This window comes from Notolabrus celidotus, chromosome 13, assembly GCF_009762535.1.
Source record: "Notolabrus celidotus isolate fNotCel1 chromosome 13, fNotCel1.pri, whole genome shotgun sequence".
NCBI lineage: Eukaryota > Metazoa > Chordata > Actinopteri > Labriformes > Labridae > Notolabrus > Notolabrus celidotus.
In genome coordinates, this window is record NC_048284.1 from 20,968,355 (window position 1) to 20,983,929 (window position 15,575).

Consider the following 15,575-nt stretch of genomic DNA (forward strand, 5'->3'; position numbering starts at 1 on the left):
CCTAGAGCATTGACTAGAATGGGAACGTATCAGCTGCTTAGTGCGCAACGCGACGCATCCTGTGGTCAAAATGTAAGCGTTACCTCAAACCAGCTGGACTGCAGATAGCTCATTAGCCCATATCAGTCTCTACACTCAAAAACTATTGGATTGTGGTTCATCTTTAATTTCACTGCAAATTTAGAGATGTTAAGGACATGATTGTTCAGCTAAATTCCAAAAAAATGTAATATAGGAAAGTTTTTTGAATAAAGTTTTGGGGAAAAAGTAGACAAAAAGCATCATCTTCATCAACTTCACTAATATTATTTGCCACAGTGTCAACAGGCAGACGTGAAATATGTCAGACCTATGACCATCTGTTCCTCAACGCTGTTTTGAAGCCAATCGACGGCGGAAGCCATATTGGAAATGTGGACCTCAACCAGGCATAGTGTGACATAAGGATGCAGAGTTTGAGCCTCCTAGCCAACAGCTATGTGTTCCCGTCCGGGAGTCAAGTCAGTCATGTCCTTATTTGGGCAAAAACTCGTAATCTTAATATCTTCTGAACCATTGTGTTGGAACCCCCCGTACAGTGTGTGCCGATAGAGAGATTAGCTACGTAGAGCCAAGCCATTTTTTGAACCAGGCTGTAAACATGTTTATTTCTGCTGCAAAGATTGTCTTTTTTGAATTGGTGTCTATGTGGTTTCCAGTGTTTCTGCAGCCAGCCTCAAGCGGATTCTCAATGAATTGCAGTTTATAACACTTCCGCATGGGCTTCATAGTTTGAGACCGGACGGAGGTTGCCGCTTGCGTGTGACATCAGGTTATCCTTTATGCTGATGAAAAATAATCACTGTAGTGATGGGGTTTTGACCAATCAGAATCAAGTATGTAACACAGCTAAGTATTTAACACAGCTGGGTAATATCGTGTTCCATCATGGTAGTATGAAGACTTCTGTCACAATACAGAAGACTTTCATCCTCTTCACATATTTATAGTGCCTGTAAGCAGTGTTCCTTTTCATTCCCATGGTTGTTCACACTGTGACCCTGCACACAGTGTTCCCAGCTTAAGATAGGCAATGAATGCAAACTGTCACCATGTTCCTCAGACAGTTTTTTTTTCTACTGGTGGGACTCATTATTGTTCAGGAAGTTGAAAACAGCCTGGCTGCCACTCCTTGCTTGTTCTAAGAACTGATTTTTATTTAGAGTACTGACTCAGTGAAAAAAAGAATGTTATCAGGCTTTTAAGCATATTTCTTTTCCTTTTCCCCCCATACATCATTCCTTGTCTGTCAGATATTCATCCAAGCTAAACCTATACATGAATTTATAATATTAGCAAAGAGCAAATTACAGCATCAGCAAAAACTACAGAAATATAGCTGTGTCATTTCTGATTAACACTAACACAGCAGAACATGATAGAAAACTGCCAGCTGTTGAGGTATAGATTTCAGTCCCCAGTAGAGATTTAAACATGGCAGAAATTACAACAGATGGAGCCCCAAGGCTGAGGCATTTCAGACAATCTTCAGAAACTTTCTTTGTAATGAGGAGAGAAAGTTTAAGCAGAGATGCGCTTTTAAGATAAGGAAGGCTGAGTAAGACTTTCTGTAAGAGCAACAATATCTGCAACATCCTGCTGGCACGCCATCAAAGCTTGACTCAACAGGGTCAGCAGCAGTTTGGCGAGCAGCGGACTAATGCTCCCTAATGTAGTGTTCACTCAGAGCAGATGGGGCTGCTGGGAACACAGCCAGACACAGAGAGAGGAGGGCAGGAGGGCCTCCAGAGTCATGACAGGGGTCCGGGGAGGAGGGAGGGGGGGTCACAGAACACATAGTGTGGAATCATTGCTATTAGAGCTAACGATTGTGAGAGGTGAGTTGTGATGTGTGGCAGTAATTGTGACTGGTTGGTTGGTTTCATGTCGGGGGCACTGACATGTTGGAGTGAGGAGGTCGGGGGTTCATGAGATCAACATGTCACCTCATCAGTGCCCCCCTCCCAGCAGACCTAACGCGCACACACACACACACACACACACACACACACACACACACACACACACACACACACACACACACACACACACACACACACACACACACACTTTTTGCAGAACAGCTTAGCAGACATTTGGGAGGATAGAATATCACATTCTGCATTTCTCAATGTCTCTCTGGGCAGAGATTGAGGTTTTAACTCCAGTGAATGTGCTTAAGAAATGTGGGATTTTGATATTTTGGACACAAAGTTGCGATCGGAAGGAAAATCTGACGACTAAAGTTCGTATTTCTCGACCCTTGGAGCTGAACAAGAAGAGCTGAAGGGCTAATCTTCTCCTTGGAGGAAGACTCACACAGCACAGCATATTTTACAATGTGTTAAATCCAGAAAAAACAACTTGAGGTTTCAGTTTCTTAAGTCTGGATGACAAGGGTGTGGGTTTGATGGTTTAAAAATCAGTAGCAAAGGTTTGGCTGCATAAAATCCGTGATTTTTCAAAAACATTAGTCTTGACCTCCTTGTAGGACTGAATCCACTTCTTTTATTTTAAGATGTTAAGAAGTCAGAGGTGTTTGCTCCTGACAGCTCTGATAAAGCAAATGTTTTCTAGCTCTATTTCTTAACTAAACACCACCAAATAATGTCTGAATGTTCCTCTATCCCACCTCTCCAGGAGTACATGGTTTATCGTAAGCACACCTACATGCGCCTGGACGGATCCTCCAAGATATCTGAGCGCAGAGACATGGTGGCTGACTTCCAAAGCCGGTGGGTACACATAGATACAATCTACAGTGTGTGTGTGTGTGTGTGGGTGTGTGTGTGGGTGTGGGTGTGGGTGTGGGTGTGTGTGTGTGGTGTGTGTGTGTGTGTGAGCATGAACAGGAAACCAAAATACCATCTTGTCCCATAACTTTCTGTAAATCAGCCTTTCTCTGTATTCCTTCAATAAGTGAGTGGTTTAGTCTTACATACCTACTGTAGGTCCAAAAATGTGTGTGTGTGCATTTCCTAGTAAGACCACACGCTGTGGTTTACATTACTGTGTAGCTGTGAGGCTCTGGTTTAAGTCTGGTACTGGTAATAAGAGTCTGTTTTATTGAAAGAGCTTTATTTAAAGCGCCCTTCCATTGGTGTCAGGTGCTTGTTTCATTTTATACGGCTCTTTTCTCTTAAAGTTTAATAGACTGTAGAAACTATGCCATTGCAAATCACAGCCCAGTTCTGCTGCCAGGCTTGCTTCTTAAATTACCCTTTAACTTAATTTGTACTGTGATACAGTGTGTGTATTAATGCTGTACAGTTGTAAATGATACTTTTCAATTTAGTGTGTTTCTCCCTTCTTCTTCTTCTTCTTCGCCTCCCCCTGTAGGACTGATATCTTTGTTTTTCTGCTGAGTACGAGGGCTGGAGGGCTCGGCATCAACCTGACTGCTGCCGACACGGTGAGTGAATATGCAAAAGAACGATCCAGTTATCACATCTGACTCAACTTTACTCAATCAATCAACCAATCTTTATTAATCGTTATCTCAAGACGCCCTTACAAACATAGGAGGTCTAGACCACTCTATGTGAAATTATGAACAGAGACCCAACTTCAAAACAGGGTAAGACTCAGTCTGACCCCACCTTAAAGGTGACATATTATGCAAAATCGACGTTTTAATGGTTATCTACCTGAAATATGTTTCCCTGGCATGTCTACAACCCCCCCGAAAATGAAATAAAATCCATTCTGCCCCTGTTCTGATTTCTCCACCTTTCTGTAAATGTGTGCTGAAACGAGTTGTTTCAGTTTTCCATGTGTTCATACGTCACAACGCCATCCGGTCTGTTACGGAAGTCAGAGCTCGGAGCTTGTTCAGCCCATAGACTGTATAAAACACAACTCAACCCCTCCTCCGTTTTTCATCACCTGCACACATGTGTGCTAACAAGGAGCTTAGGAGGGAGGCATGCTAGTTGTAGGCTGTCTTAATAAACACAAAGGTCGGTTTTACTCCCCACGTCTGCAGATTTGAAGATCTAGTGCATGATTTTTATTTTTCATGGAAAAGTGCTAGCGCTAGTTAGCATAGCCACATAGCTACATGTTAGTAGCTATGTACCAAGAAACACGTCGACATACTGACAAATAAAACAACAAGAAACACTAAATCTGTGACCCATCGTTCAGAAAGGTCCTGCTGCAGGCGCCTCTCCATCAGGATCAGATTCTGGATCAAATTCAGAGGGTTTAAGTAACGTGGGTCTGTGAGCAGCCATGTATATTCAGCCAACATGTAAACATTAGATCAACGTGCTGGAGAGCCGAGGCCACATCCACTTCCTGAGGGGGCGTGGTCAGAGAGCTCATTCTCATTTAAAGGCACAGACACAGAAAACAGCCTGTTCTGAGCAGGGCTGAAAAAGAGGGGTTAACAGGCATACCAAAATCTGATTTCAAAGTGTTTTTTTGAGCAATAAACTTTAAAGACATGTTTTGGGGACCTCTTAGACCAATATATTTTGATGAAAAAGAGCATAATATGTCACTTTAATCTATCATGAGCATTGCACATCGCAATGTTTAGCTAGTTACAGTGGCGAGGAAAAACTTCCTTCAACAGGCAGAAACCTCGAGCAGAACCAGACTCATGTTGAGTTGGGTCTTGAAAGAGGGATAGAGGGGAGTAAGAGAGAGAGGTGATAGTGATGAGACGAGTAGTAGAAGCTGTTGCCGCTGGAGTCCAGCACGTCCGGCAGCTCAGAGGTACTCTCCCCAACACCAGCAGCATTGAATCATTCTTCAACCCCATAAGGCACCTCTCTTGACCCAACATCGAGTTCTACAGATTATCAAATGGGCACCCCCCTTTTGTCAGTCTTTCATCAAATTGAACCCATGAAATCTCCATCAGCGTCCTGGAACTACCCCCACTGTCAACCACTCAACCCAATGCTGTTTTTTTAGCCCAATGCCAGGCTTATTCTGCCACCACTCGTCCTTTTTTTTAGCCAAATCTACCAGGATGCTGCCTCTGCCTGCTTTGTAATGTTGGCTCTGAGCCGCTTCCTTGCCAGGCCATCAATTCCAAGCAATCCAAGAGCTCCCCAGAGTGATTTCCCTGGGAATGGCTGTGGCTGACTTCCACCTGTAGATTCCAGGGGCCTCATGTACAAAGACTTGCGTGGATTTCATACTGAAACATGGTGTACACTCCAATCCAGCAAGCGTCGTACGCACAAAAATATCCAGATGTATTAATTTGTGCGCAAGGATCAACAGCTGTAGAAACGTGCGTACGCCAGCCATGAAGGTGGCGCAAACACTACACATTTCCACAGTCATTTCACTCTTGATACATTTGATCTTTGCTGTGTAAAAGAGCGTAAGCCACGTTTTTGTCTGTACGCACCCTTTGTACATGAGGCCCCAGGTCTTTCCCGTCTTCTGCTGGCTCTCTAGGATGAACAACAAATTATAGGAAAACACTCCACAGACACAAAATGAAAGCTTTCTGGCTTTGCATCCCAAATAGATCAAAAGCTGAGTTTTTTTAGGGTCTGGACTCTGGATAGTTTCTAGTGATCAGTGATTAAGCTTTAATAACATGTTTTTATTTACTGCTGTTAGTGTGCGTGTGGTGACTGGGGTCAAATTTAGGGTTCATGTTTTTGTTTCTCAAATCTTAACATAATCTCCCTTTGTGTCCCTGTGGCCTCGTTCGAATTGGATCAGCTTTTCAGAAAACTACTTTCAAGTGACTGTTAATGAAGAACATGTGTCATGCTAAAGGGCAGCACACTCGAGAAAACATGTCCTAATTTATTTAGGAAATTTCACAAAAGTGTGTTTGCATCACATAAATTGAACCGTGTTATAAAACATGATATCACAGCAGGATTAAAAAACTTGACAGATCATTTTGTATGTTTTCTTCTAGGTTATCTTCTACGACAGTGACTGGAACCCCACAGTGGACCAGCAGGCCATGGACAGAGCTCACAGGCTCGGTCAGACCAAGCAGGTCACAGTGTATCGCCTCATCTGTCAGGGAACCATCGAGGAAAGGATCCTGCAGAGGGCCAAGGAGAAGAGCGAGGTATGAAATACAGGCACTCATCGACAAACAAAATCAACAACTGTGTTCCTCCAACTGACTCATGCTTTGTGCTCTTTGTGCAATAAGATCCAAAGAGTGGTTATCTCTGGAGGCAACTTCAAACCAGACACACTCAAACCCAAAGAGGTGGTCAGCCTGCTGTTGGACGATGATGAGCTGGAGAAGAAATGTGAGTGTTTGGGACTTACAATTACATATCTTCTTGATTTCATAACCACAAAGAAGACAGGAAATAACATAACACATTGTGTTTGCTCTCCCTGCAGTGCGTCAGAGACAGGAAGAGAAGAGGCAGCAGGAGGAGTGCAGCAAGGTTAAGGAGCGCAAGAGAAAGCGGGAGAAGTACGCTGAGAAGGTACAGTACAACACTATCAATAAGAACATCAAATCTTAGCAGCTGCAGTGATGAAAAGGGGGAGAACATTTGAAAACAGCAGGAAAGATATTGATGTGAGACGTTAAACAGAGAAGTTATGAAGTGAGGAAACGGAAGGAGGTATTGGAGGAAGACAAGGAGCTGCTTAAAATGTGGCATTAAGGCCTTGTCAGCACTTTAATTGTAGAAATGTTGTCCTGAATGCTGTCTTAGAAAAGAAAGCTCAAAATTGGTTCATCCTCCGTGAGAATGATTGCTCATCAAATATCATGAGTCTCTGTAACAGATTGTTTTGTTTTTTTTAAACAAAGTTTATTTATGAATTTTTCAATACAACAGTAATAATTCACAGTATGACATATACTGATTAATAGAATCCCCCACCACCCCCACCCATGGTAACATTTAGAGGGAATATAACTCAACATCCAAACATTACAATATGATTAAATAAAAACAAATTATTAATAATAATAATAATAATAATAATAATAATAATAATAATAATAATAATAATAATAATAATAATAATAATAATAAATTGAAATATAATAAATAAATTGAAATAAATACATAAAACTAAACAAAGTAAAATGTTATTTGTTAAAACAGTACACCATTATCTAGGGCATAAACAAGCACTTAGGGGAGGGGAGCAGCAGCATGAGCCAAAGGGGCATCTGGTTCTTCCAGTTTGATTCACATGCCTCTTATTACTTGCATTGACATGAAAGGTTACTCATCTCCAAAATTATCAGAGCTTAAAACATCAACATGAATCAGAAATGGCTGCCATATCAATATAAACTTGTTAGCCGATCCACTGACAGTGTACCTTATCTTCTCCAGCTTTACAAAAGGTAACATGTCTCTGATCCACTGTTTAAATTTTGGAGGGTTACAGTCTTTACATCTAATCAAAATTTGTCTTCCGGCTACAAGTGTGGCAAAAGAAAGAAAACTTTATGTCCGTGTTCAAAATTAGATTTTGTGTCATCACACCAAATAGCGCTAAAAAAGCAGACAGTTCTAAAACTCTACCTGTCGTTTTGTAAAATACATCAAATATTATCAGCCAAAAATCGGATAACCCAGGACATTCCCAAAACATGTGAATTAAAGTGGCTTCGGATTGTTTACAGTGATACAGATTGTTTTAAGGCCATTGTGCAAAGTGGATATTCGTCTTCAGATGATAGGATAAGTGGGAAACTCATTGAGTGTCTTAAAGCGAAAAGGTTCATCCCCTGAGGAGCATGAATCTACTCTACAAAGCTTTAGTATTTGTTGGTTTTGGTCAATGCTTTTAGATTTTGTCTCAATGGTAAATTTAAGACAAGGCCAGAGAGTCACAGAAAACATTTGGATCATCCTCTTGGGACCATGAACATGAAAATCGAGAGCACATTCAAGCATTAGTTTGAGATACCGTGTTGTGGATTGAAGAAGTGCTAGATGTGAGGTCAAAGGGTCTCCTCAATCATTCGATATCATCCTCTGGGGACCGAGCACGTACCAGATTTCATGGCAATCTGTCCCATACTAGTTGAGTTATCTTGCTCTGAACTCCAGTGTGTGACAGACTCGGACAGGCCTGTACACTCAACGCTTTATAATGTATCAAAAGCTTAAAGAACGCAACCTAAACTGTCCCATCACCCTTTCCTGTTCCAAAATGTTTCTGCAGAAGAAGAACGAGGAGTCTGAGAACAAGAGGAAAAAGGAGGTGAATCTGGTCATCTCTCATGCACCATCAGCTGACAACTCAAACCTGTCTGCAGATGGAGATGACTCCTTCATCAGTGTGGAGATGGACTCGGCCATGCCCAGTCCTTTCAGTGAGGTAAGGAAAACAAGGAGACATTGTTGACTAAAGTGGAGACAGAGGCAAATATTTTATGACTGTTACTTTTGTTACAGATGGGAAACGCGGCTCCATTAACTTACTTTAGCATCAATCAACAAACTGTCTGCTCTTCATGTTCACTCTTTTCTTGGATTGAGTCCTCTTTCTGTGTAAAACTGTCACTTTTCATTCTATCTTCCTACTATTTCTACTTTCCTTCCTCCCACCTTTAACTCTCCTATTCCTTTATTTTTCCATCCTTTCCTCTCTTCCCATGTTCCTATGCTTCTATCCTTCCTCTGTTTTTTTTTTATTCCTTCTCCTCTCCTTGCATTTTTCCTCTACCGTTTCCCTTTGCTGTACCGGCCCGGTTCCCATGTTCCCCCGCTGTGCTGACCCCCAGCCTGTGTGTATGTCTGTGTGTGCTCCCATGCATGGTCAGATCTCCCTGAGCAGCGAGCTGCAGCCTGGCTCGTTACCACCGGATGCCGACGCAGACGAGAGTAGCAGCGACATGCTGGTCATCGTCGACGATCCAGTGTCCTCCGCCCCGCAGTCTCGTGCCACCAACTCCCCCTCCTCTGTGTCTGGATCAGTATCTGACAACATGAATGGTGAGAGTGCAAGTTAAGAACCAGGTTTTTAAATGCTGAATAGAACTAATATTTATCCCAGTGCCTGTTTAGGTGCACACAGCAGTAAGGTAAGGTGATAAACTTAAATAGAAACATCCTTTTTTTTATTTCTATCATGAATTTGTTCAGTTTTAAGCAAGACATTTTATTCATTGGGATAAAGTAGGTTTGAAGTAGGGATGCAACGATACACTCAACCCACGACTCGATTCGAATCCCGATTTTTGGTTCACGATATGATTCACTCACGATTCTCTAACGATTTTCAAGAAAACTGGATCAAACTCAAAATTTAAATAACTTATTTTATTTAAATTCTCAGATATGGACAGTTACAATATGTATTTTTTCTCTTATATTTTTTTGTAAACAAAGTAATCCTTTTTCATTTTTAAGGCGTGTTGTAACTCAAATAAAACCACTGCACACTAAAATCACCATATAAAAATACCTTGCTGGAAAATTTCAGAACAATTATGAAGAAATGGAAAGTGAACAATTCCCAAATGGAAGTATTAAATATTAAAACAAATAAGATAAATATCTTTAAATTAGAGATGTAAATTTCAATTTTTTCCGTGATCAATCTTTGGAAATGTTACGATCAATTAACATTTAATCATTAAAAAACTTTGACGTTTTCCATTTAAAAAATAATGCCAAATGCGTTTCAAATCAAATTTTCCTTCTTGACACAGTTTATATTACTGACGGTATTAAACAGCTACAGATCGTATTGACGTTTTCAAAATGTTAATAACTGAATATCAACGTGAGGAGCAGACTCATGATCTCAGTGGATGCATGGTCACAGAGTGAAGACTCAGACTACAACATGTGGATTTACTGCAACAGGACAACTGAACAGAATCATATTTCGGACTCAGCCGGTGTCAGCCAGGAGCGCAACTGGGTCAGAATCAGTCTGGCGGCGGAGAAAAAAAGCGCTTGTGGAGACCTGTCAGTCAGCTGCAGCCCTCAGCTGAGCGTCTCCGCTGTGTGCAGTCAGCTGATTCCCATCGAAACATGCTTTAAACTTAAAACACCTCCACTCAGCAAGTGACGAGAGAGCAGCGTAAGAGACTTCATTATGTTGAAAAAGCTGAGTGAAATGCAGGTAGCGCCTTTTACTGTTTAAAAATAATATCCCAATACAAATGATGTTGAATCAATTTTAATCCACCCTTATTTGTATCGATTTTTTACCATCTTGCGATATATCGTTACATCTGTAGTTTTAAGTAGAGATGGGGACGAACAGGCACCATTATCTTACCTTTTATGCACCTTTATACCTCTACTTCACTTCTAAATACAACTTTAACATGAAGCAAGATCGTTTATGAAATATGATGGCTGACATTTTACAAACTTGTATGTACTATGTACTATATAAGAGTCTAAAATCTAAGTCTGAGTACATTTTTGCTGAAACACCAACATTTCATCATGTAAGACTGTAACTGTGCATGCTTTGTATTGTAGCTTAACCCATGGGGATAATCTGAGCAGATCTTCTACCATAAGATGTTTTTAAACAATTTCTATGTACTACTGATGTCTTCATGGGACATATAATAGCAAACCAGACTATCAGCTGGAAGACAGACCATTTCTTCAAACCACAAGTTATTGTTCTAAGGTCTGCCGCAAGTCAGATTCAATGTACAATACGTAGTCCAGACAAGCCTTTGTTTACATTTTCCCAGGCAAAGTTTCACAGTCAGAAGTATGTTGGCAAGTTGAAAGGAAGCAGTTGGAGCGTTTCCTACACACGCATGTAGAGGAAAGGATCAGCAAAGAGATAAGATGTACTGCTGTTTCTCAGATTCTCTGCTGCTGTGATTCAAACAAACTGTTTACATAAAGAGTTGAATTAGCAGATAAAATCCCCCAATATTAAAACTACATAGATCACAAAAAGAACATTCCTTTGAAGCTCTATCACAAGGAGCACGAGGCATGCCATCAAGATGTTCATATTTGATGTTTTCTTCATTCCAGATCATTTCCAAACATGATATCTGTGCAGCTGTTCAAAGTCTAAAAGCTCCATAAGTGCCAAATCAAACCTCACCTCAGTGATTAAGAGGCAGTATTATCATGTAGGAGAAGCCAACCAGACTCCTGCGTGCAGTTCTAACTCCGGTCCATTCTGTTCCCTTCACTATCAGGACTTGTGTTTTAATAGGCTTGCATCCATTAGAACAAGTAGCCTGGTCCCTCATATGTGTTATTTTAGATTTATGAGGGTTTATTTTGCCCTAGCCACAATGTTCCAGCATGTTCTGTTCTCTTGGATCCAGATTAATAGGGAGCCCATAGTTGATATTGCCTGAACTGTATATTTGTGCTCTGATGCTTTAGGAGGTAATCCCTCCTAAATGCACGCAGCTCTATCGAAACCCCTCTGGGATTTTTGCCGCTATGCTAAGAGGCTCCTGCCAGAGAGATTATTAATGACCCCTAATAAACAGACCTAGAGGGCTCAGAGCAAGTTGGAGCTTTCAGATATGTGAATTATATCGTAATGAAGGGTTGGAAGATGGAATGAACGTTAGAATAAGGAAGCAATCCGCAAACTTGGACAAGTGGTGAAAAGGGGAGGAAGAGTGAGATTAGGGGATAAGGGGAGGGGACGAGTGAGGGATTTGTGGAGGGGTTTTTTTTCGTCTGTGCGTTGGTGTTTAGTGATGGGACAGGCTCATCTTTCCCTGAGAAGGGCTGTAAACCTCAGGGTTTGGAAGGAAACATTTAAAGAAGATGTGGACGAGTGAAGAGAGTGTGGAGTCAAAAGGAAAGGAAGAGGGTACTGGGAGGATTAGGCACATTACCAGTGAGGCAGACTGGCTTTTAATTGGCAGACAGTGTGGAAAATCAGAGCAATGTCTTCTAGTTTTGCATGAGACTGTAGTTTTTATTAAATATATTACAGTAACATGACATCTATTAAAAGACTTGGTTGAGGTTAGGACATACTATTCCTGTTCTACCTCTGCCAAAACACGGGCCCCAATCCATCTCGAGACAAACATGATTCTGATTTTTGTTTTTTTCTTGTATGTGTTTATCTTTTATCTTCAGGTGTTTCAGCCTCTGATACAACCAGTCCTGGCAGGGGCAGGTCTGGGCGAAGTCGAGGGAGGCCTAAAGGCTCAGGAAGTGGAGCGAAGTCTGGAGGGAAGGGACGAGGGCGCAAGTCAACAGCGGGCAGTGCAGCAGCCATGGCAGGGGCCATGGCTGGAGCAGCAGCTGCATCTGCAGCAGCTTATGCTGCATACGGTTACAGTGTTTCTAAAGGTGAGTGAAAGACATTGGATCTGATTTTAAATTGAGGGTTGCATGATTTTTTCTGAATGCCTCATGTATCTAGGAAAGGTTCAACTGTAACTGTTATGTACAACAGGTTGCTTCACTATAAACACATCACACTGGCAGGGATACAATCTGCTGTCAGTATAAGTTGAAGGTGAGCATTAGCTCAGATGTGTGCTGTGTCCAAGCCCCTGACTCCACACTGATTCAAAGCAGGTTTCAAGATTGCAATGAGTTCACATCAGGAAACACAACAGAGTGAAGTTTACTCAATAGATTCAGACACCTCCCTGAAAACTTTTTTTTTTATTGTATAATTGACAGACCACTTTCACATGATGCATGGCAAAGAGAGGCTTATTGTCCACATCTGGGATTGATTTTTCACTAAGTTAGAGAAGCTGTTAAAATCCTTCTGTGAACACCCAAACAAAGACGACCAATAGTGAGTGAGAAAAAGGAAAAACATTTGAACGGCTGTTTGATGTGATGTTTCCCAAAAAAGGTTTACATGTGTTGGTGCACTTATTCTATTGTTTCTTTCCTGCTTCTCTAAAATGGTTAGTATGGTAATATATATAAAAATAAAAATAAAAAGACCCCCCCATCCTAATCCCAACCCCAGCCCAGACCCCAAACCCACCCCACAATCCTAAGGTTAAGAACACAATATATGCAACATTAATAGTAATACAATTTAAATTAATAAATAAATGAAGAATAAAAAAGGAGTTGCTGAATGAACTGAGGAAACGCTTTCATGATATATTAATGAAGAAACACTGGGGGTAAAATAAGATGTTAAATTATATCTGAATTATAATTATATTCCATTTCTAAATACTACACACTGTACTTTTAAATGAACTTGCATTTGGTGCACAAAATGAGCCTCACTGTAAAAAGTGTCAATTTCACAGACATTGCTGCTAACAGCCTCATGCAGTTAAGAGTGAAATTGTACTGTCTGCTGAGGGTTGGTGGTGCTAACTTTTTGATAACTAAAAAATGGTACATGTACATTTAGTCCATTAATATTACTTTGACATTGTTATTACTATTTTAATTAGGGGTAATCAGTCTGGGACTGTCTGTAGCCAGACCCCCTGTATGTAAAGGTTGTGCCATATTCATGTATTACCCTTCATCAGTGAATCTCCTCCTCAGTGTTTTAGTCTTATGTTTGGGAACATGATAAGCACCAGAACTACCAAATTGTTAGAGTACAGAAGATCAGGGTATAGTGGACAGTTTATAGGATGCTGATGACAGTAAGATGGAAATGTTCTATTTATTAAGATAACAGAGAAACACTGAGCAGGTTTTGAGTTAACCTTAATTGGGTTACTGGAAAAATGAGAATAAAGTCTTGGTTAAGTCTGCTGTTGATGTAAGTTGTGGTCACTGTTTGAAAATATGCAACATTTTAAACTGTACATCAAATTTATTTTTGTTTAGGGACACATTGACCATGTCCATATCGGTCCTTCCTTCCAGGGGGCCTCTCTGCCTCTCAGCCTTCTGTGGGCCGGTCCGGTACCAGCCCTGCCTTCAACCCCAGCAGGAGCTCCTCCCCCCAGGCCAAAGGAGGCGCCTCCACTCCGAGCCCCCACAAGCAGCTGGCCCATGGCCACCACCATCACCACCACAGCAGCCACGGCGCAGTCAGGAAGGGAAAGGGCCCTGCCGGTCCTGGGGCTCGATAATGCACTCATATATACATAAGTGCACGTACGCACAACTGCAACAGATAACTAACCTATTCTCACTGTGATCTCCACAGACGCACTACGTCTGAAATAACTGATGGAGAATACAGTAAATGACACTGGAGGACCATGCTGTCTGCTGGCTCAGTGACTAACGCTGCGTTTCCACTGAAAGTAGCTGGGACTTTTAGTCACAGGAGCTGCCTCTATGAATTAAAGGTTCCTCCAACCCATGGTGTCTGCATTTCCACCGAGGTCTAACAATGTAAAGCTTAGGCAAATTAGTCTACTGATGTGTGAAAGAGTCTTCTGAATGCTGCAAGTACTCAACCAATCAAAGTTGTTCCTTGCTGCAAGCCCTACACCAAAACCTCCTGTTCTTTCTTAAAGCTCTAACTCTAGCAGGAACCTTTTGGGGGTAGACCCTGGTCCAGTAGAAATTCAGTGAAAACCTTCTTAGATCCCTTGTCCTGTGGGAGAGTTCCTGCGGTGGGAACATAGTTTAAGAAGTTCCCTGTTAGATCTTTACAACCCACAGTTCCCCTACCAGCCTGCACACTTTCTTGGTTTATTAATATTTTAATTAGTGGACAAAATCAGCCATGAGTATCTTTTTTTTTATTGCATTATAATGAGAGTCCCGAGAATCCCCCTGTGATAACTTTCTGTGAGAAACCTTCGTGAGATCCAACAGAAGCATTTCATTCAGGTTGTTTCCTACTTTTGATCACAGGCACAGCAGAACATAAGCAATGGTCGAGTGAATGAAAATGCTGCAGCAAGATCTCACAAATGTTTCTCTGGTTAAACTTCTTCCCCCCCTCCACGTACCCTAAGGGGCTCTGTAATTTACAAATGCTTCTCCAGAGGACAAACCTTTTTATCCATGACAGGAAACTCTCTTAATTTGTTATGACGTGAAGCGATACATGTAGCTTTAAGGGCTGTGAAATCCTAGCTGAGGTCGAGAGGCAAAGAAGTTTCTGTCAGGTGCACTGAGCCAAGTCTTCCGTTATTTGGTGTTATTGATATGTGCATTACATGAGGTTATTTGATTGTTCTGTAGATATGCACAGTGAAAACTGGTGGATGAATCTGCATAATAAGAGTGCATAATGTGAACATTACAGACCCAAACTTTACCAAACAACATGTCCACAGCTTTTCTACTAAAGCCCTTATTTTTCTAAGACAGATGTTAGCACCCAAACCAGCGTGGTAGGCCTTAGCATTTTGAACATTTCTTGCCGCACAGATGGAAAAACAAAATGGATTATATATTTTTTTGTCCAAAATGAATGAATGGGTGATGTCAAAATTATATTCCAAAATGACAAAGCAACGCTGCTAACCTTAAATTTATGAATTCACTCAATTTGTTTGGTTGTTTGATAGTTAATTTATTTGAGTTAAGTTAAAAATGGGCAGTTCATGATAATTGTGAATGGGATTTTCACTTGTAAAGCGATGTAAAAAATTGTACTGAAGCCATTTTTACTTTTCAGGAGTTGTTTTTTCGTGATGAGGAGTCTGTGGTTCTCTTTAATGTCATTGATGTTTTAGATTAAAAAAAAAGGTT

At 41.1% G+C, this 15,575-nt stretch overlaps 1 protein-coding gene across 4 annotated transcripts in view; it reads left to right on the forward strand.

Annotated features, from left to right (window-relative positions):
- Nucleotides 1-14,499, forward strand: part of ino80 (INO80 complex ATPase subunit) — a 48,994-nt gene extending 34,495 nt beyond the window's left edge. For 2 of the 4 annotated variants that reach the window (XM_034699581.1, XM_034699582.1), the window contains exons 29-37: nt 2,680-2,774; nt 3,379-3,451; nt 5,936-6,094; nt 6,182-6,284; nt 6,382-6,470; nt 8,179-8,334; nt 8,780-8,951; nt 12,057-12,272; nt 13,785-14,499. In XM_034699581.1, coding sequence (XP_034555472.1) covers nt 2,680-2,774; nt 3,379-3,451; nt 5,936-6,094; nt 6,182-6,284; nt 6,382-6,470; nt 8,179-8,334; nt 8,780-8,951; nt 12,057-12,272; nt 13,785-13,993 — 1,272 coding nt within the window. In that variant the 3' untranslated portion in view covers nt 13,994-14,499. Of the gene's footprint in view, nt 1-2,679; nt 2,775-3,378; nt 3,452-5,935; nt 6,095-6,181; nt 6,285-6,381; nt 6,471-8,178; nt 8,335-8,779; nt 8,952-12,056; nt 12,273-13,745 lie in introns of all 4 variants that reach the window. The other 2 variants (XM_034699584.1, XM_034699583.1) reach the window with 2 other exon arrangements.
- Nucleotides 14,500-15,575: the final 1,076 nt, after the last annotated feature.